Source organism: Myodes glareolus, chromosome 14, assembly GCF_982192425.1.
Source record: "Myodes glareolus chromosome 14, mMyoGla1.1, whole genome shotgun sequence".
Lineage (NCBI taxonomy): Eukaryota > Metazoa > Chordata > Mammalia > Rodentia > Cricetidae > Myodes > Myodes glareolus.
Window position 1 is genome coordinate 70,760,192 of NC_142039.1, and position 22,805 is coordinate 70,782,996.

Below are 22,805 nucleotides of genomic sequence, written 5' to 3' on the forward strand. Positions count from 1 at the left end.
CAGGTGACCAACTCTTTTTGTTTGAAATGGAGCCTGTCATTTCGCCTGGAACTTAGACATTGGCCAAGCTGACTTGACCATGAGCATCCAGAGGATGGGTCTGCGTGTCATTTCTCACGTCTCACCACTGCTGGGTACAAGCACACTGCATGCTTGAATTTCTATGTGGGCTGCTTGAATTTGAACTCGGGTCTCTTGCTTACAAGTCAAACGTGTTAGTGATTGATTAACTTTCTTTTCTGCTTTATTTATTTGTTGTTACATTTTTCTTTTCTTTTTGAGATGAAATCTCACTTAGTAGCCGTAGCTGGCCTGGAACTTTGTGTGTTGACCAGGCTGGGCTCAAATTCATAGAAGTCTGCTTCCTTTGGGCTCCTTGCTGCCTGGGCACTATTGTTTTTAATTGAAACAACTAAAAAGTAAATCAGGCCCAGGCTATGTTACTGTGATAGATGCAGTTTTATCCCATTGTCTCTTCATTGCAATTTTCTCTGTTTCATGAAGAATGTCTAGGGGCTTGAGAGATGGTTAATAGCTCTGGCTGCTCTTCCAGAGGTCCGAGTTCAATTTCCAGCAACCGCATGGTGGCTCACAACCATCTGTTATGAGATCTGTCGCCCTCTTCTGGTGTGCATGCATACATGGAGGCTGAATGTTGTATACATGATTGATAGATAGATAGATAGATAGATAGATAGATAGATAGATAGATAGATCTTTTAAAAAAAAAAGTCTACCTGAGCCATGCCTGAGACAGAGACGGGCAGATCTCTGAATTCAAGGCCAGCCTGATGTAAACAGTGAGTTCCAGGACGACCCGTCTCTATGGAATGGGGGTAGACTGGGGCTTTCCGTATTTGGACTAATTCCCAAATGCAGTGTTGATCCTGAAAATCAGCTCTGCTCATTAATTATTGATAAAAACAAGTCATAATGTAAATGCATTTTACACAGATCATTAAAAGACAGTGTTTGTCATTTTAGTTGGGATTCACGTTTAGTCCCAGCTCTCAGAAGACCGAGCCATTCTAGTAGTCTACATAGTGAGTTCCAAGCCATTGAGAGACTATACAGTGAGACCCTTGTCTTTCAAAAAAACAAAAACAAAAAACACCTTGGTGTGATTGCACCCATTTATAATTCCAGCATATGGGAGGGAGATATATACAGAATGACGTTTGTGGCCATTTTAAGCCACATATGGGGACAGTAGGTACAAAAGTTAGCCCTGTAGTCCAGGCTTGCTGTATTGATGTGATGTGCATGCAGGTATATTAGGACATACAGATCCTGATAAAAACTATTTGTGGCACTTCTTTGTCAAGTGTCAAGTTCAAAGGTAAATGATATGGTTATCCCAACTAAGCAGTTATGGTAATCCATGTAGTTAATTTGAAAAACGTATTCAGTTTGTACTTTAATTGACATTTTCATGTTTTAAACTAAATGTGAGTTTGCTTACTATATGAAAACTGTTCATTAGCCCTCTGTGTATGTACATATACAAAACGAATTTTTTTTTTTAGTTTTTATTTATGAGTAATAGATAATACGAAAGTCAAGGTAAGAAAGATAAGCTCTACCTTTCTCCCTAACATTTTCCTACTTGTTTATTTAGGTGACCAAGACTTTTGTTTCTTTGATTCCTCCATCCGCCAGTAGACCAGGCTGGCCTAGAACTAGAGATCCACCTGCCTCTGCCTCCCTTGTACTGGGATTAAAGGCGTGCGCAACCATTCTGCATGTTTCTTTTGATTTTTTAATAGATAGTAGATTTTGGTTTCTGTGGACTAAATCAGTTTTATAGATGAAAAAAATACTTTGGGAAAGCACGTTTATATTGTTATGTAATAGTTAATAGTTAGGTCTGTACTGAATATAAATTTATTTGGAGGGGTATACATATGCGGGATTTATTTGGAGGGGTATACATATGCGTCTATGTTCAGCTGTTTGTATTTTATGACTTTGTACATGTGTATACATGCCTATGCATGGTGGAAGCCATAAGTCAACAGTAGGTGTTCTCCCCCCTTTGAGACAGGGTCTCTTTGTGTAACCCTGACTGACCTGAAACTCACTGAGATCCCTCTGCCTCTGCCTCTCAGTATTTGGATTAGGTCTGTGCACCACCATGGCTCAGTCCTATTCATTTTGATTTTTGACGCAGGGTCTCTCACTGGAATCCAGAACTTGATGGTTAGGTAGGCATGCTGGCCATCAGGATCAAGAAATCCGTCTTGTCTGTTTCTCCAGCATGGATTTACAGTGTGCACCACCATACCTAGCTTTTTACATAGATTTGGGGGTGCTTGTTTCCTCACTCTTGCAGAGCACGCTCTTCACTGACTGAGCCATCTCCTCAGCCTCATTACTCTTGTTTTTCATGGAACAACATTTATGTTGCATGTATGCTATAAAAGATATTCGAGTTTATAAGTGTTTTAAAGTATACAAGAGGATTGTGTATACACTATGCAGTTTTCGTTGTCATTTTGTATGAAGGACATGGGTATTCACAGTTTTGTTATGGGGGTTTCCTAGTTGATGGTATAAGGCTAATTTTTTTCTACTTTTTTTGTTGTGAATCAGTGTGTAGATACAAATGGGATTAAAAAGTAACATTGGGAATTTCCAAGGTTTTCATAATTAGAAATAATATCCTCATTTCATAAGGCTCTTTTTCCTTTTAGTGATACAATGCCTTCATGAGACTCTGTCAGTGATGTGATACCCCTCTTCCTGGTTGGCTCAAAGCTTTGTGTTTAGTTCCCAGTGAGAGGGGCAAAAAGATAAGGGGTGAGAAGGGTTATATTTTTTTTATGAAGTAATTTGATATACATCTCAAAAGGGCTCTTACTTTGATACTGTTAGGACCCAAGTCCAATTGGCTAATATTGCCTCCTGCACAGCTGTCTGGTTTGTCTCCTCTTAGCTTTGTTCTTGAGTTCATTTTCCGGTAACCAGCTGTAGGAATCTTAAAAAATGAACACCTGAGTTCAACCCTCACTTGGCAAAGCTCTCTAATGGTACATCTTTGCAATTAGATTAAAATCTGAAATTATGGACCCCCACTTTTTTATGTCATTTACTGCCAGTTATGACCTGTCTTCACTTCAGTAAAGGAACAGTGTCTTTCAGTCACACAGGAAACTCCCTGTGGCTTTTTACTTGCTACTTTCCTTTGTCACAACCTACTGTGATCTTTCAGACCCTGACCTAAGATATCATCCTCATAAACAAAGCCAAGTTAACTATTTGAATTCTCTGCCTAATACTAATTGATCATTTTCTGAACTCTTTCCTATGTTATTATTGTTAGTGTTAAATATCAACTTGACAGGATTTGGAATCACCTCCAGGTACACCTGTGAGGGATTGTTTATTCTGTGTTCTTGCCTCTAAGGGACTATCTTGATTAGGTTAATTAGTTGAAGTGGGGAAATTTGCCCACTGTGAATGGTGCCATTCCCTTGACTGAGGTTCCAGACTCTGAGCCAAACTAAAGCAGTTCATTGCTCTCTGATTCCTCATTGTGGATGATGTGTGACCAGCTGCATCAAGCTCCTGCTACCTTGACCTCTCCACTACAGTAGACCTTATCTTTAACTATGAGCCAGAACAAACCTTTCTCCCTTAAATTGCTTTTGTTTTATCAGAGCAACAAGAAGAGTAACTAAGACAACTATTGTTTTTATTTGTGTGTGTCATCTGTCCCCATAAAAACCAGAGAGCTTCTTGTGCTTGGCATATAGGAGGTAATTATTAATATTGGTTGAATAAGTGATGGAATTTCACAAATTTTACAAAGGTATTTCTTAGTCGTTGGTCTTATGAGGACTCTTCATTTAGGAGTTTTCTAAAGTCTTTCTACAGACAAATCTCTGTTCCTTTACAGAACTGTGAAAAACTGGGTGAGCTGTTACTATGTGAGGCTCAGTGCTGTGGGGCTTTCCACCTGGAGTGCCTTGGCCTAACTGAGATGCCGCGAGGAAAATTTATCTGCAATGAGTGTCGCACAGGTAAAGTAGATGACGTCGGAAATTTAGTTTTTTTAGGACAAAGGTATATTGAAGATGTCGCTTTCTGACAACAGGGAGCTTATTGTACGTGCAGATGTGTGTACTGTGAGGTCCTAACCCTCGGGGAATATTACAGACTAATAGAATTGCCTTGTTATCTTTATCTTTCTGAAATGAACTCTGAATAAACTGATCCCAAGGTAAAGCTATGTTTTTAAGAGTCGCATATAAATCAAACAGTATGTCGTACTTTCTGTGTGGCTCAAGTGTGGTAATGTCTTTGAGACTCATCTGTGTTAAAAAGGGTATGTCAGTAGATCATCTTTTTTCCCTTCCCTCTTCCTCACACCGTAGCCCATGCTTGCTTTGAGCTCATTCTTTCTGCTTTGATCTCCTGAGTGTTGGGATTGTAGGTGTAAGCCAACATTTCTGTCTAGCTTATTCTTTCTTAAAATACCTGTGTTGAGGTGTATATAGCATACACTGAGCTAACACATGTAATCAGGGAGATTATGAGCTTACAGTATTAAGCCTATGGGCTTACAGTATTAGATCCTTTTTTTCTTTTCTTTTCCTTGAGACAGGGTTTCTCTATAACCCTAAAGGAGACCAGGCCGGACTCAAACTCAAAAAGAGCTGCCTGTCTCTACCTTGTAAGTGCTGAGACTAAAGGCATGTGTCAAAACACCCAGCAAGATCCTTTTTTTGCTTGTGTGTGATATTGTGTGTTTATGTCTGTGTATTTTTTTGTTACTATTAAATTTTGAAGTTTATGAGGGTTTTGCATACATGTCTGGCTATGAATCACTTATGCCTGGTGTATGAATAGGCTAGAAGAAGATACATATCCACTGAAATTGGGATTTAAGAATAAATTGTGACCTACCTTGTGAATGCTGGAAATTAAAATTGTATCCTTGGGAAGAGCAATTGGTGCTCTTAACTGCTGAGCCATAGCTCCAATCCCTTGAGATACTATCTTGGGTTGGGGGGAACCCAGGCAGTGGTGGTGCACACCCTTAATCCCAGCACTCAGGATTCAGAGCAGAGACAGGTGGAACTCTGTGAATTCAAGGCCAGCCTGGTCGACAGAGCAAATTCTATGACAGGCTCCAAAGCTACAGAGAAACCCTGTCTCAGAAAACAAAAACAAAAAAATGAGTTTCAGATCCCAAGAATCTCGAAAAAAACAACCTCACTGGAAAATTCTCTCTTCAATCTTGCTGATTCCTGAACCGTGTTAATCCATTTGACCCATCTGTTTCACACCTGCTCAGACTTTAACTAAGTTTAGGCAGACAAAACTATGACTAGCCATCCTTTACTGCATTAGCAAATTTCGGAGATTGTTAAGGAGGACTTCCTTATCTCCCATCTCTCAGTGGCTGCCGAACAAAATGCTGTGTCTTGTCTTATGGTTAGAGTATGTTTAAAATAGCTGCAGAATGCATACCTTCAGCTACAGGAATTACATGAATGGCAAAGACTCTGTGATCTTATTACCTTAACAGTCAGTGTCCAGTTTGTCTTGAGGTCCAGTTTGTCTTGAGGCAGTGTACAATAATACACAGCTGGAACATTGAAGGATTCAAATCTTATTTTAATTATTATTTAATTATCTATATATTTTCTCTTTTTGAATATTTAGTGGAGGTTCAATCAAAAGAAAATAATGATCTTCAGGTTGTCCTGCAAGATATGTAAATATGAGTTCCTCCCACCTTTGCTTGTTGGAGTTTGGAACTTTAATTTCTTCCAGGTCTAAGCAGTTTTGTTTGGAGGGCAAAAATGTTTAACCTAACCCTGAACCCAAGATCTCTTCAGATGTCCTATAGACAAAATTCCTCTGATTCAGGAGGCCTACAGCCATGTAAGCAGAGGGTCTTTGAAAGCTGGCCCTCAACTCTAGGACCTTGCTTTCTTCCCTTCCACTAGAGCATCAGCTCTAGGCCCAGGACAGAAGCAAAAGAATTCTGAATGAGATTAAGGAGTCTTTCCCAACTTGAGAGGATTCTGGATATTACGTATAGAAAGCTCCTGTAGCACTGAAAAGATTTATTCGGATAGGTGATATGGAACTAGAAACACTGGTTGGTATTAATAGAGATCAGGATGAAGAAAAAAACGTGTTGTTTAAATGCACCTTTGCTTTCTGTCTGTTTCATGAATGGGATCTTTCTAAGAATGCTAGCCACGATAGAGGAAAAAAATAGAATAATAGATTTAAGCCTGAATTTTACACTGCCCTTTCCTGATGATATTGCTGTACAATGAATGCAAAATTCTATTCTTAGAGATTGCACATTACAACAATCATTTTTAATGAAAAACATTTTGAAATTACATTGGGCCATAATCATTCCATCAAGCCCTTGGAGATTGGTCACTTTCTTGCATTTGTAAATTTTTGGGGTACTTCATCACCTCCTCTGAGCTCGATCACATGCTTTTGCTGACTCCTTAGTAACAATAAACAGTTTTGATTTTCTTTTTCTACTGTGTCTTAGTTTTGTGTATCTCATGACAATCTACCACTGTCAGAATGTTCCACTGTCCTCCTTTTTCTTGTGTTTCTGCTACTACTCCTACTGCTGCTGTGGTCAGTGGAGGTCCTATCTGACCATCCATAGCTAGGGATGAGGGGAAGGGTTGAGGTAGTGATAGTGTAACAGAAAAGCAACTGATGGATAATTGCTACCATGCCTAAAGCACAGTTCTTTCTACACTCCCTGGAACTGTCTCCCTCCCTGTTTTTCCTCTTCATCCTGCCCTTACCTTACAGTTCCTCCTCTCGTTCTGCCTTTCCCTGGGAAACCATTGTAGCTCTAGTGCTGACACTTAGTGTTTGTTTGTTTGTTTATTTATTTATTTATTTATATGCACATACATATATGCATATATGTATGTGTATATATGATATTATTTCTTTGTTAATGTACAGTTTACAATTTCTTTTTCCCTGCCTGTGTTCCCTGTTTCTTTTTAGGTGTTTGGGGTTTTTTGTTTGCCTTGTTTCTGCGACAGAGTCATTTTGCGGTTCAACCTGTTCTCAAACTCACTAAATGTTCCTGACTATAATCCTCCTGCCTCAGCCTCCCAAATGCTAAGATGATATATATGGACCACCATGACTAGCTTTTTTTACTGTGTTAAAGTCTGATTTGCCTGTATTGATATATTTCATTTGTATTTTAACAAAGCTTGCCTGATGATCAGAGTACAGAGCTAAGCCACTAGAGGCTAGGCAGTGGTGGCACACTCCTTTTGTTCCAGGACTCAGGAGACAGAGGCAGAGGGATCTCGGTTAGTTAAGGCCACCCTGGACTACACAAGATTGAATCTGTCTAAAAGAGAAACAGCTCACACAAAGGTGATCCCAGCACTTGGAATCCCACACTTTTAGTCCCAGCACAAGGGAGGTTGAGGCAAGAGTGATATGGCTGGGCCAAGAGAGAAATATAAAGCTCAGTGCAGTCTGTGAACAGGATTGCCCATTTGGTCTGAGCACTGGTGAAGAGGTTTTTTTTTTTTTAAAAAAAAAAAAAAAAAAAACCTCTCTAGCGGCTGCCCACTTTGCTTCTCTGATCTTTCAGCTTTCACCCCCTAATATCTGACTCTATATGTTTCTATTATTAATACCAATTAGAATTCGTGCTACATTTGCCTATGTTTTGTTTGCTTTCTATTGTTAGGGTCATATCCAAAATGTCCTTACCCTGACCATGTGGTCTCTTTGCCCTTAAACTTGTTCTAATCCTCTGGTTTTTTTCTTTGTTTTTGGTTGGTGGTTTACTGTGGTGTCCAGGCTGACCTTGAACTCATGCCTTCCTCATCGTTTGCGTGTTGCTCCATCAGTTATATTAGTTTTTGCCGTCTTTTGGCAGTCTTTGGAACTTTGGTTTATTTTATGGTCATGGGGAGCAGAATCTGGGTTTTTGTGTATAGTAGACCAGCTCTACCACTAAGATGTGTCCATCTGTCTTAGGAGACATGGTCTCAGGCTGGCTGCAAAATTCTCAATACTCAGGACACCTCATTATTGTTGGTATTACAAGCATACACCATTATTCTTGGCTCAGGATTTGTATTTGTAGTTCTCTGAGAGGTTCATTGTCTTTTTTTGTTTGTTTGTTTTTGAAACAAGGTCTACTGGTTGGTGGTGGTGGTGGTGGTGCATGCCTTTAATCCCGGCACTCAGGGGACAGAGGCAGGTGAATTTCTGTGAGTTCGAGGCCAGCCTGGTCTACAAGAGCTAGTTCCAGGACAGACTTGAAAACTACAGAGAAACCCTGTCTCGAAAAACTATAAAAAAAACAAGGTCTTACCCTGGCTAGCCTTGAACTCAGAGATTTACTTGCTCAGAATTGGGATTTAAAGTGTGCACTAACACGCCTATCTTTAGATTCATTTTCCTAATGTCTTCAAAGGAGCAGACATTTTAAGTTTTGATAGAAGTCTAGTTTGTCAACTTCTAAAAAGGCAGGGTTTCTCTGTGTAGCTTTGAGGTCTATCCTGGAACTTTCTCAGTACACCATGCTGGTCTCAAACTCAGATTTACCTACCTCTGCCTCCCAAGTGTTGGGATTAAAGTTGTACGCTGCCACCGCTTGCCGCAGATTGCCCACTTATAAAGGTACTAAAGTTGTGCATATTCTGTCAGTTATTCAGAATTCAGATTCTGTTATTCTGAATTCAGATTCTGTTATTCTGAATTCAGTTATTCTGAATAACTGTCAGAATTCAGATTCTGTCAGTTAGGTAAATTGTATAAAGTTCTTCACTAACTAATTCCTAATGTCTTAGATTGGAATAGATTCTTATACTATTAATCTGTTGCCTTTCCTTTTCCAGGAATCCATACCTGTTTTATATGTAAACAGAGTGGGGAAGATGTGAAAAGGTGCCTTCTGCCCTTATGTGGAAAATTTTACCATGAAGAATGTGTCCAGAAGTACCCACCAACTGTCACACAAAACAAGGGCTTCCGGTGCCCCCTCCACATCTGTATAACTTGCCATGCTGCTAATCCAGCCAATGTATCTGCTTCTAAAGGTATGGATTTTTTTTTATGGAAATCAATCTAATTGTAAGACTTTGGTTTCCTGGGCACTACTTATTTTCAAGTACAATCTGAAGCATCCTGCTTGTCAGTTTGGTAAAGTAGCAACACTGTGGCCAAGTAGAGTAATGAATTCTCATAGATAGCATGCTGTGTTCTGTGGAATTTCCAGCTGGTGGCTTAAAATATTTAGATATCATTAGAGATTTTGTTTGAAAACATCTCCTATTCAATGCACTTTATATCCCTTTTAGTTACTTCTACCATATAGATTTAAGTAGTTGGATCCTGGTTTTTAGTTGCTGACGTATATTAGGAGATCCATCTGGGAATTAGCTTTATAAAGTAATAAACAAAGACTAGTTCCACTGTTCAATTGATTTTGTCTTCTGTGTGTGTGTTTTTTTTTTTTTTTTTTTTTTTTTTAACAGGGTTTCCCTGTGTAGCCCTGGCTGTCCTAGAATACTCTGTAGACCAGACTGGCCTCAAATTCAACAGAGATCTACCTGCCTCTGCCTCCCAAGTCCATTCCTTTTAATTTACTTATTTCAGATGTTACTGGACTTGAAGCAGTCCTCTGAATCGTAGATCATGGTCTCCTTGCAGATGCAGGTGTATTTACAGTTGTGCAGTCCTCTTCCCACTGCGGACTAGCACAGAACTCTCCTCTCTTCCTCTTAATAGTGAATTACATGTTTAAGAGCCATGTTTCTCCCTGCTGGCAAATAGACTTTCATAATGCACTTTGTTTCCATATGTAATCTTTTTCTCTTGCTTCTTCCCCATTTCTCTCCTTCCCATAAATGTAGGTCGTCTGATGCGTTGTGTCCGATGTCCTGTGGCCTACCATGCTAATGACTTTTGTCTTGCTGCTGGGTCAAAAATCCTTGCATCTAATAGTATCATCTGCCCTAATCACTTCACCCCTAGACGGGGTTGCCGAAATCATGAGCATGTTAATGTCAGCTGGTGTTTTGTGTGCTCAGAAGGTAAGATGTGACGTCTAACTTTATGAGTGGTTTCAAAGGGATTATCAAGCGTTTTATATTTTAATGTGTATTGCAGTGAATTTATGGACAACTTACAGGAGTTGCTTCTCTTCCTCTTGCCATATGGGTCCCTGGATATCAAGCTTAGGTCTTCAGACTTGACTCATCTTCCTGAAATAAGATCTCTCAGTCAATCTGTTTTGACTAGACTGGTGTGCTGTTGAGTCCCTAGGATCTGCTTGTCTCGAGTACCCGGTGCTGGGGTTACAGGCTAGCTTCTCTGGGTTTTGGGAATCCTAACTTTGGGGCCTCATACTTTTGTAGCAAGCCTATTATGACCAACCCACTGATAAATCTCTCCAGTCCCTCTTGTATCCTTTTTAATTTATAATAGTTGAGGCTGGGAATAGTGCTTGCTTAGCCTATCATGCCCAAAGCATTGGATTTTATGTAAATTGATGTGATAGGCATACCTATAATCTTTACCCTATATGTCTATACATTACATGAATTCAGTGCCAGAGTAGGCCAAAAGAGGGAGTCATATCCCCTGGAACTAGAGTTATAGAAGGTTGTTAGTAACCATGTGGTTGTAGGGGAATCAAACCCTTGTCCTCTGCCAGAGTAGCAGCCCATGCTTTGGATCCCACTGAGCCATCTTTCCAATTTCTGCAAAAAAATTTTATTTTTATATATGTATATATTTTTTTAACAACAGGGCTTATGTACTTGCTTTGTATGCCAAACTAATCGTAAACTCCCAGAGGTCCACATGCTTCTGCCTCCAGTGTGCCTCTATTAAAGGCATTTACCACCATGCCCAACCTGAAAAAATTTCTAGAACGATGCAGAGGAAAAATGAAATAGCACAGCCTATGAAGGAAGTTCAGTCATAAAAGTTAAAAACAAGTCCAGAGATCACCTAAAATTTTCTCATTGTGGTGAGTCTATAACCACACTTTATTTATTTAAACAATTTTAATAAGTGTGATAACAAATGGAGACTATAAGTTACGAACCACGAAACTCAGGTAGCTATTCCATGGGGATGCCAAACACCCTGCTTAGAAGCACTTCATAACTCCGTGTCTGAAACTGCCAAGTTCTGAAAAGTTAGTGTTAAGAAGGAAAAAAGCGTGAAACAGCTACGCGTATGGAGGTGCTGCTGGGTGATGTGTTTGTTAGCTGAGGTCTCAAGAGTTGCTCCTTATAAAATGTTTCTACTGGGAAAGTTAAATCTCAATAAGGAAAGTGAATTCCTGAAGTGATAAGGTCTTACGACTTCAAGACCTTCCTGTCACCAGCTGAATCGAGTTTTCAGGTTGCAGGGATGGTTTGGTTGGTAAAATTCCAGCCATGACAACCTGAGTCCAGACTCCCTTACTCATGTAGAAACAAGGTACATTCTCATAACATGGTATTGTTAGGGCAGAGACAGGCATGAGTTGTTTGGCTAGCCAACCATCTTAGCAAAATGGGTGAGCTTTGGGTTCAGTAGACCTTGTCATAAAAAGTAAGGTAGAAAGTGATGAAGAATCCATCTAACACCAACCCCTAACCTCCATGTGCATGCAAACACACAAGCTACATACACAAAACTTAATGGTGCCTTGTTTTTTTTTAAGATGTATTTATTTGTTATGTATGCAATGTTCTATCTGTATGTTCCCATGCTTGCCAGAAGAGGGTATCATATGTCATTATAGATGATTGTCAGCCTCCATATGGTTGCTGGGAACTGAACTCAGGCCCTCTGGAAGAGCAGTTAATACGCTTAACCTCTGAGTCATTGCTCCTGCCCCTAATTGTGTGTTTGTTATACTGTGGCCCCTATTTGTTATAAATAGTCTTAGAAGGGAAGGAAAATGTTTTTGTTTGTTGGGGTTTGGTTTGGTGGTTTTTTGTTTTGTTGTTGTTATTTGGTTGGTTTTGTTTTTGTTGTTTTCTTTTGTTTTGTTGGTTTTTTTGAAATAGGGTTTCTCTTTGTAACAGCCGTGGCTGTCCTGGAACTACTTTGTAGACCCAGGCTAGCCTTGAACTCACAGAGATCCACCTGTTTCTGCCTCTTGAGTGATGTGGTTAAAGGCACATGCCACTATTGCCTCGCTTACCTTTTTTTTGTTTTCTTTTTTCTTTTTTTTTTTTTTGTTTTCTTTTGTTTTTCAAGACAGGGTATCTCTGAAACGTTCCTGGGTATCCTGGAACTCATTCTGTTGATCAGGCTGGCCTCTAACTCACTTGCCTCTGACTCTCTAGTGCTGGGATAAGGAAAATGTTTATATTGATATTTATGCACATAAATACCACCTTTTTATCATAACTAATTTCGGTAAAATATATGCTATTTATTATCCTAATATGAAAATATTTTATTTGAGTTTGGAGCTCAGAAATATTAGAAAGGGCATATTATTACAGAGTAGTCTTTCTGTGTGTGTTTTGCTAATAAGCCCTGACTAGAGTTACAAATAATTGACTAGAATGTCTAGGAGCTGAGCAAAAGCCATTTCTGCTGGGACTTTTTATGGACTCTTGTGGTCTAATGTCAGGTTTCCCTATTCCTGTAGGGGGCAGTCTTCTGTGCTGTGACTCCTGTCCTGCTGCTTTCCATCGTGAGTGCCTAAACATTGATATTCCTGAAGGAAATTGGTATTGCAATGACTGTAAGGCTGGCAAAAAACCACACTATAGGGAGATTGTCTGGGTGAAGGTTGGTCGGTACAGGTGAGTAAACGTGACAAAGAATGGCACTCATTTCTTTTATCATCCTCTGTTTATTGGGTTCTGGAAGGTAACTTTTTGGTTTTGTTTTTCCAAACACGCTTTCTCTGTATAGCCCTGGTTGTCCTAGAACTCACTCTGTACACCAGGCTGGCTTCAGACTACAGAGATCCATCTGCTTTTGTTTCCCAAGTCCTGAGGTTAAAAGCGTGCATTACCACCACCAGGCTGGTAATTAATTTCTTAAAATGTTCCTCATGATTAGGCATAGTACTCTAAACTTCTATCAATGTTTCTCTATTAGAAAAAGTTAAATATTGATTTTTTTCAGTTCTAGGCATATAGTATTGTGTACTGTAGCAAATTATTTACTGAATAAGCACATAATCTCATAAACAAGAAGATTCATTATTATCATTTTAAAATATTTACTCACAGACATGCACAGTAATATTCTTCTACACCAGATAATTGTCCATAATTTTCCCCCAATTTTTCATTTTGGTTTTGGTTTTGAAGTTGTAATTGAACTGGGAATGCATGAAAATATACAACATAAATGTAGTTTGTTAGATTTTTGAACAAGGCTTCATTATATAGCCCTGGCTGTCCTCAGACTCAGATTTCTCCCTGCCTCTGGTTCCAGTTACTTACCCAGCTAACATGAATGATTTCAACATGTCACACTATGATTATATATTTTATGAATTACTAGCTATGTGTGGTGGTATACCCTGTATTCCCAGCACTTGGGAGCCTAAGGCAGGATGATCATACATTCATGACCAATTCTTGCTATATAGCAAGACCCTACATCTATAGCAAGCAAAAAATGTCTACTAAAGAAAAGTTTAAAAGTTGTTAACACCAAGAGATGATCGATGTTAGAAGATGGAAATATTGATTATCTTGGTTAGATAATTACTGGGAGTTTCTTTCTTAGTTTTTGCTTTTGAGTTAAGGTCTTAACTATGTATCCTGGCTGACCTCAAACTTGATCTCCAGCTTGGTATATAGACCAGACTGGCCTGAAACTGCCTCTGCTTCCTGAGTTTAAATCCAGATTGTCTGGTACACTACTGTTGAAACCCTTAATGATGAACATTGTTTTCCCTGTCATTGTCATATCTTCATTTCTCTTGTTTTAATTACTTTTAATAAACTTAATTGTGTATGTGTCTTAATGTGAATATGTGCGTGTGAGCACAAGTAATCTCTGAGATCAGAAGCATTGGATTCTATGGAACTAAATAATACAGATGACTGTGAACCACCTGGCATGGGTGCTGAGACTAGAACAAAGTTTGTACAGTGGCACTGTGCCATTTTTCTAGTCAGATTTTCATTTCATTGTTGAAGAAAATCCTTCAGTGGACATTATAAATACTCACGTTTCATAATTTCCTTGAAGCAAAGTAACTGCTTCTAAGAAATTATTTATATGTTTGTGAATGAGCCCGTTATTTTAGCCTTCTGTAACATTCTACTTAAGGATACAGCTAAATGAACAAAGTGCTTGGTACGCAAGTATGAGGACTAGTATTCTGAACCTAGCACCTTCCTACTTGTATGCAGTCTTAGAGCTTGGGAGGCAAAGATAAGGTTCCTCAGGGTAAACTGGCTAGCTAGGCTAGAAAGCACCAGTGAACTCCAGATTTACCTCGAGAACCTGCCTCAGTAGACAGAGTGGACAGTAACCAGGGAAACATTTGTTTTTCAGTTTGTGCCTGTATACATGTACACACTATGTATACACACATGCAGAAAAACCGACAACAAAACCTTAAATATGTTATTTTCCCAGTGCCTTTGCAGCCTTGTAGAGGTTTCTTCTCTTATTTGTACCATTCCCAGGTGGTGGCCAGCTGAGATCTGCCATCCTCGAGCTGTTCCCTCTAACATTGATAAAATGAGACATGATGTGGGAGAGTTCCCTGTTCTCTTCTTTGGGTCTAATGACTATCTATGGACTCATCAGGCCCGAGTTTTCCCTTATATGGAAGGAGATGTGAGCAGCAAGGATAAGATGGGAAAAGGAGTGGATGGAACATATAAAAAAGGTAACTTTACCCTTATGATTTTTCAGGCAAACAGAGATTTCCATAGCTCAGTATCTGCTCTGTGTTCAAGTTCATATAATGATTCAGGTTGTCTGAAATATTGTGATGCCTGCTTGTAATTGTAAGAGTCGAGGCTAAGGCAAACGAACCGCAGGGTCAAGACTACCCTAGTGAGTTCCAGGGTGGTTTTTGCTACACAGTGAGGCTGTGTCTCAAAAAGAAAAAAAGAGAAAACAAAGTGTCTTAGCACACACTTGTAATTTCAGTTCTTGGGTTGGGGAGCCCAAGTTCAGTGGCCTAGATCTTATGAGACCATCTCAACAAAACAAAATTGGCTGGGATTATAGATGTAGTTTAAAGGTACAGTGTTCGCCTGACATCTGTAAAGTTATGGATTGCTCTCCAACACTTAAACCCGTTTTCAAATTTAGGTTCCATGCTGGTAAACACCTGTAATTTCAGTGGCTTGGAAGATCATAAATTTGAGACCAGCCTCTGCTACTGAGTAGAAAGACACTGCTTCCCCTTCCCTGTCCAACAAAGGGCGGGGGGCAGGTATGGCTGCCTCAAACTCACAGAGATCCACCTGCCTCAGCCTCAGCACTTTAATCCCAGAGTGCTGGGATTAAAGGCGTACGCCACCACTGACCAGCAGGACCTGGGCTTTCTTCAGCTTAAAGAGGAAGATAGGATAAAATAAATATACCCAGAGGTTTTTTGGGTTTTTTGGGGTTTTTTTAACGTGATTTTTTTGTTTTCTCAGCTCTTCAGGAAGCTGCAGCAAGGTTTGAAGAGTTAAAGGCCCAAAAAGAGCTAAGACAGCTGCAGGAAGATCGAAAGAATGACAAGAAGCCACCACCTTATAAACATATAAAGGTGATGGGGACAAATCTTGGGAGGCTATGTAGTAGAATAACACTGTATGGCTCCTTTTCCTTTCTTGCTCATGGTAAAAATATAAAAATTTAGAGTAAAGAGCATAAAAAGACCAGCCTGGTCTACAAGAGCTAGTTCCAGGATAGGCACCAAAGCTACAGAGAAACCCTGTCTCGAAAAACAAAAGAAAAAAAAAAAAGAGCATAAAAAGAGTATTTGGTTTTTGTTTCTAACACAGTTGTAGTCGTCAGACTTGTCAGTAAGCTCCCAGACCTACTGAACCATCTCACTGTCCTCTTCTGTGTTCTTACTAAAGTGATTATTTGTATATATTAGCTTATATAACATCATCTTATGCCGGGACCTGGTTTTAAATTCTTTGAATGTAGCAACTTTTAAATTGATTTTTTTTCCCCCTCTAGTGCTATAGGTTATAAACAAGCACTCTACCACCAAACTACAGTCTCCCATCCCCAACCCCACCCCACCCATTTGTGTTCCATTTGTCTGGGCTCGCCTTGAACTTGTGATCTTCTGTCTTAGTATATGAAAAAGCAGAATTAAGCATATTGGATTTAATGTATCAGCTGTGGCTTTATTTATGAATATGAATAGTCTCAGTCTTGATTTCTTCAAATCATGTAAAATATGTCATGTAAGTTGAAGGAAGTGATACTTGTCTGTTACAGATAGTGAATTGCTTTATGTTAATTTATCTAATATGATACAATGTGCTTTTCCAGGTGAACCGACCTATTGGCAGGGTACAGATCTTTACTGCAGACTTGTCAGAAATTCCCCGTTGCAACTGTAAAGCTACTGATGAGAATCCCTGCGGGATAGATTCAGAGTGCATCAACCGGATGCTGCTCTATGAGTGCCATCCCACAGTGTGTCCTGCTGGAGGGCGCTGTCAGAACCAGTGCTTCAGCAAGCGCCAGTATCCAGACGTCGAAATTTTCCGCACGTTACAGAGGGGCTGGGGTCTCCGGACAAAAACAGATATTAAAAAGGTAAAGATAAACTTAAATTAAGAGGTTTTGTTAGGTTTTTGTTTTGTTTTTATTGCTTGAATTAACTGGTTCTTCTTGATGAATATGAGAATTACTACATAGAGGACACATAGTTAGGGATTATTATAAACTCCAAGGTTTATATATATATAAACTCTTGTTACCAAAGTCCTTACATTGATCATATTCGCTATATATTACAATAAAGGGAGAAATTCATAAGAATGTTACGAGATTCTTTACGCTTTATGACACTTTTAGAGCCAGTAGTCAAAATGAGGAAGAAGAGCTGGTTACATTATTTTGTTTGGTTTTTGTTGTTTAGAGACAAGTTTCTCTGTAGCTTTGGAGCCTGTCCTGAAACACACTTGGTGTATCAGGCTGGCCTTGAACTCACGAAGATCCCCCTGTCTTTGCCTCCCAAGTGCTGGGATTAAAGATGTGTACCACTGCCGCCCAGCAGTTATGGTATTTTAATAAAGTATTTAATCAGGAGAAATAGTTTGGGGTTATCAAGAGTGACAAGCTGTGTTGAGCTTTCACAGTGAAAATGCAGGAAATCTTCAACATGAAATGTCGAGGGCCTCTGCTAACCTCCTTCTTGAAGACAGCATCGGGTTTATTAGGTTCATTAAGAGGTTTTGTTTGTTTTGGTTTTTGCTTGAATGTATGGGACTGGAATTACAGGCAGGTATGAACTGCCATGTGGTTGCTGGGAATTGAACCCCCATCCTCTGGAATAACAGCCAATGCTTTTAGCTGCCCATCTCTCTCCAGTCTCTTTAATATAATTTTTAGAGCTCTAGAATTTTGAGAAAAGTGTATAGGAAGGAATCCAGACATTCATCACTTGTTTGATTGAGTTTTTGGTGTTTTGAGATAGGGTTTCACTCTGTTGCCCTGACTGTCCTGACATAAAACTAGAGATCCACCTGCCTCTGTCTCCAGAACGCACCACCACACCTAGCTGTTCTTCAGGTTTTTAACAGATAATATTATACATTCTGGATAGAAAAATAAGTCTTATTTGACAATTTAGTAACAAAGCTTATTTTCATAATTTCTAAAGAATTTTGTTGGGGGCTGGAGAAATGGCTCAGTGGTTAAGAGCACTGACTGTTCTTCAAAGAGAACCTGGTTCAATTCCCTGCACCCCAATGGCAGCTTACAGCTGTCTGTAACTCCAGTTCCAGGGAATCCAGAATCCTCAAACAGGCATACCTTCAGAAAAAACATAAATGCACAAAAAATAAAAATAAAAATTTAAACATTAAAAAAAAATTTGTTGTTGTTGAGGTTTCTAGGAAGCACAATGAAGCCATTTACCATTTATTTATCTTGTTTGCCAGGTAGGGATAAGATTAAAGTCTCCCAAGTTATTTGTGAAAGCCGATTTAATCATGCTAAGCAGAGTAGGGTGGACAGTGATGTGAAATGTAGAAGGACGGTAAAAGCGGGACAAGCTCCAAGACAGAGAATGTAGTTGAAACTGATTTCAGATTATCAGACAGGTAACAGGATTGACTTGTTTCTTCATTACTGTTTCTCAGTCTTCAATTCTGGTGGTTCTTCAGTGTGCCTCATCTTGGGACTTTTCTGCTAGTTGGAATGAGGAAGTAATTTTCTTCATTAAGTGATTAAGGCATCAGAAATAATAAAATTCACATGGTCTACTTTTGAGAATCATCTATATTATGTTTAAAATATAAATTGCACTTGTAAATACCAGTGTTCTTTTACCATTAAGTTATGAGCTGTTTCTATTCTAGGGTGAGTTTGTGAATGAGTATGTGGGTGAGCTAATAGATGAAGAAGAGTGCAGAGCTCGAATCCGTTATGCACAGGAACACGATATCACTAATTTCTATATGCTCACTCTAGATAAAGTAAGTAATATAAAATTATTTTGTATTTGAAAATGTATTTGTCCTAGACCCAAATTTTAGACTTTGTCCATATACATGAGCATTTTCTTGATCTTGATTCTTGAGAGGGTTAAATTGCTCATTTTTGGCTCTTTACCCATAACAAAAAACAATAAAGCTACTTTTAGTGGTTTTTTGAATGATCTAATATAAGTTGGGATTTTTTTTAACGCCGTAAAAGTATATAAAAATGACCACAAGAGTTATAATCTTTTACCCCTTAATTTTATAAACTTGACTAGTTTGTTCATGTGTAACTAGTGTGTTGTTACGATTCTATAACTCAGTGGTTCCAAACCCTCCTAGTGCTGCAACACTTTAATACAGTTCCTCATGTTGTGGTGACTCCAGTCACCAATAATTTTGCTACTGTTATGAATTGTAATGTAAATATCTGTATTTTCTGGTGATCTTTTTGGGGTCATGACCCGTAGGTGTATGTAAATTAAAAAACTCAAGATATCAAGTATTTCAGGTTTTTTTTTTTAAGTTTTATTTGGGGATCATTGGATTATATCTCAGAAGAAATTTCCCATTGTGTCTGTTTCTTATATCTGCAGTTCTTTGTGCTTGGAAATTAGATTTCCAAGTACATTTTTTTCCATATACTATGGTTTTGGAGTTCTCCCTTTGCTAATATGAGAATTGAGCCATGAAACCTACGCACAGTAGTCAAACATTGTACAACTGAAGTATGTCGTAAGCCTATTTTACTGATTTATTATGTTATGTCATTTTGGTTTTTTATTTTGTTATTACATGTTAGTTACGTTAGCTTATTACAGTTGAATTTGAATCAGAATCTTACTAAGTTTCCTCGGCCAGCCTAGAAGTTGCTGTTGTCCTACCTCCACTGAGCCATCTCTCCAGCCCCTGCCCTAGCATTCTCAGTACTTGGGATTACATTTGGCCCTCGTGCTTAGACTGACAGCTCTTTTCCTGGCATCTACCTTTTTTTTTTTTTTTTTTTCCTGGCATCTACCTTTGTAAATACTTCTTCTGTTGTGTTTGTGTGTTTGTGAGTCTTTATTGACAGACATTACTTTGGGTAAGGAATTGGATTAAGTAGTTAAATTTCATTAAATGATTTCTAATGTGCCCCTAGTCTGTAAACTTCCTGATTAGAAAATGAAATAAGCTGCTGCTCCTCTGGGGCAGTGGTTCCTAAACTTCAGTGTAGACCAGAATCCCATAGGTGGGCTTGTCATAACAACACATTGCTAAACCTGCATAGAGTTTCCTCTTTAGTATATTTGAAGCACAGCCTTCCAAGTGAAGTTGGTGGTGGCGATTCTGGTCCATATGTGACTTACGTAGAACTCCTGCTCTGAGAAACTTTGATTTTAAAAGCATCCACTTATGTTGAAGGGTTTCTGTCCCACCTAGTCCGGCAGCCTTTCAGTCCCAAAGAAACACACAGAGGTCTACATGAATCCTAAACTGATTGACCTATTAGCTCAGGCTTCTTATCAACGATTGCATCCTACATTAACCCATAATTCTTGTCTGTATCAGCCACGTGGCTTAGTATCTTTTATCAGTGAAGCATTGTCATTTTGCTTTGTCTGTGCCTGGCTTCCTCTGTGAACAACTGCAGACTGAGCCTTTTCTCTTCCCAGAATTCTCCTGTTCTGGTTGCCCTGCCTATACTTCTGCCTGGGTACTGGTCAAGCAGTGTTTTATTAAAATAATACAAGACCATTGTCCAATAGCAATTTCTTTTTATTTTATTTTATTTATTATGTATACAATATTCTGTGTGTATGCCTGAAGGCCAGAAAAGGGCACCAGATCTCATTACAGATAGTTGTGAGCCACCATGTGGTTGCTGGGAATTGAACTTAAGACCTTTGGAAGAGCAGGCAATGCTCTTAACCGCTGAGCCATCTCTCCAGCCTCCTATAGCAATTTCATCTTATTAGAGAGAATAGTTTTCTACATAGTGGAGCCTCAGGAAATCTGACAGGTCACTTTTCTTGAAATTCTAGGATCGAATTATTGATGCTGGACCGAAAGGAAACTATGCTCGGTTCATGAACCACTGCTGCCAGCCTAACTGCGAAACACAGAAGTGGTCAGTGAACGGGGACACACGTGTTGGTCTTTTCGCTTTGAGTGACATTAAAGCAGGTAAGGTCAATAAAGACTCGGGAGCTAAGGCCTGAGTTTCAAGTTCTTTATTTACCATCTAAAAATCTTCTTTGTCCTCCACTTGTAAAGAAAGTCTTCCAATGATCAAGGACACGTAGACGTGTAAAGCCTTTCCAGGTGGTACCAGGCATAGCAATACTTGGGAGATAGGCAGGTTGATCTTTTTAATTTTTTTCATTTTTCAGTGTTTTTTAATCTGATAAGATAGAGATGTAATTCATAATTATAACCATCTTTGCTGTAAAGTCCTATTTGGACAGCCATTGACTTCTGCCCTGGAAGACTTCCATCTTTCCAAGCTGAAAGTCTGCTGCTTTTCTGTCTTCCAATAACTCACAAATTCTATCTCTAAATTTGACTGGGATGTTCCTTTTTTTTTTTTTTTTCTGTCGAGACAGGGTTTCTCTGTCGCTTTGAAGCCTATCCTGGAACTAGCTTTTGTAGACCAGACTGGCCTCGAACTCACAGATATCCACCTGCCTCTGCCTCCTGAGTGCTGGGATTAAAGGCGTGCGCCACCATTGCCTGGCAAGTTTTTAGTGATTTTATGTGCACTGGTGTTTTGCTAGCAAACTGGAGTTAGAAACAGAGCTGGCATGTGGTTTGGGTACTGGGAATTGAACTAACCTAATGACTTTAAGGTTGAACATAAGTAGGTTTAACATAAAAAATCTAGGCCTTTACTTTTTTATTTTAATTTGAGGCAGGGTCTCACTGTGTAGCCTTGGCTGGTCTAGAAATTGCTATGTAGACCAGGTTGCCCTTGAACTCATAGCCTCTGCTTCCTGAAGTCCCCTTAAATTGTCCTTTCTTAGAAACTTGTAGTCTCCCCTTTCACCTTGCCTTCCACATTTCCCATAATCTTACCATCTAACCAAAGAATTTTCTATCATCTATTGCCATCTCTTAAGGGGGTTTGATAGGCTCAAGTATGCGGTTGGGAATCAGTGTTCTGGACAAGCATCTTGCCACAGAACTTCTCATCAGCCCCCCAATGTTATGTTATAAAACCACTGATTTCTGAGATACCCTGAAAGTGGTGGTCTGAGCATTACTCAGTTGTGTCATGCTCCTTCTCTGTAAGAATGTAGGAATGAGGGGCTGGAGAGATGGCTCAGCCCTTAAGAGCACTGCATGCTCTTCCAGAGGTCCTGAGTTCAATTCCCAGCAACCACATGGTGGCTCACAACCATCTGTAATGAGATCTGGTGCCCTCTTCTGGCCTGTAGGCATTAATGAAGACAGAATACTGACAATACAGTACTCATAATAAATAAATAAAAGAATGTTGTAGTGAGGTGATTTAACCTGAACAAGTATTGAGATGCTCGATTGTGTGAAAATCTGGTGTGAGTGGGTAATTGGGTGGTATATTTAGATGATGGATGTTTCCACTGTCCATCACATTTCTTGTTGTATGACCATCACTGAGAGACAGCTTAAGGTATGTGGAAATGGGTATTTATTTGGGCCTAATATTTGAGCAATCCCTGTATGATCACTTGTATGGTAGTTTTTCTGTTTCTTTCTTTTAGATTTATTTATTTATTATGTATATTGTATTCTGGCTGCTTGCATGCCTGCAGACCAGAATAGGACGACAGATCTCATCACAGATTGTTGTGAGCCACCATGTGGTTGCTGGAATTGAACTAAAGACCCCTGGAAGATCAGCCAGTGCTCTTAACCACTGAGCCGTCTCTCCAGCCCTTGTATAGTAGTTTTTAAATGTACAGAAAGTACATGGTTTTTCAAAACAAATTTTTCTAGGGCTATGATAGCCGACTAGCTTAGGCAGTTTATAGTTGTATTGTTTTTAAGATTAAATTTTTAAATTTATTAAATTTATTTATTTATTTTATACATGTATGTGTTTATATCTGTAAGTGTGTGTGGTTGCTGATGGAATTCAGAAGGGGAGCCAGAGTTAGAGGTGGCATCTGGGAATTGAACACGGGACCTCTGAAAGAGCATTAAACATTTTTAACC

At 39.2% G+C, this 22,805-nt stretch overlaps 1 protein-coding gene across 13 annotated transcripts in view; it reads left to right on the forward strand.

Moving 5' to 3' along the window:
* Nsd1 (nuclear receptor binding SET domain protein 1) overlaps positions 1-22,805 on the forward strand; it is a 110,492-nt gene that overhangs the window by 70,725 nt on the left and 16,962 nt on the right. For all 13 annotated transcript variants that reach the window (XM_048447784.3, XM_048447789.3, XM_048447782.3 and 10 more), the window contains 9 exons: positions 3,899-4,022; positions 8,874-9,074; positions 9,891-10,070; positions 12,638-12,794; positions 14,646-14,851; positions 15,615-15,727; positions 16,471-16,740; positions 18,510-18,626; positions 20,654-20,795. In XM_048447784.3, coding sequence (XP_048303741.3) covers positions 3,899-4,022; positions 8,874-9,074; positions 9,891-10,070; positions 12,638-12,794; positions 14,646-14,851; positions 15,615-15,727; positions 16,471-16,740; positions 18,510-18,626; positions 20,654-20,795 — 1,510 coding nt within the window. The remainder of the gene's footprint in view (positions 1-3,898; positions 4,023-8,873; positions 9,075-9,890; positions 10,071-12,637; positions 12,795-14,645; positions 14,852-15,614; positions 15,728-16,470; positions 16,741-18,509; positions 18,627-20,653; positions 20,796-22,805) is intronic.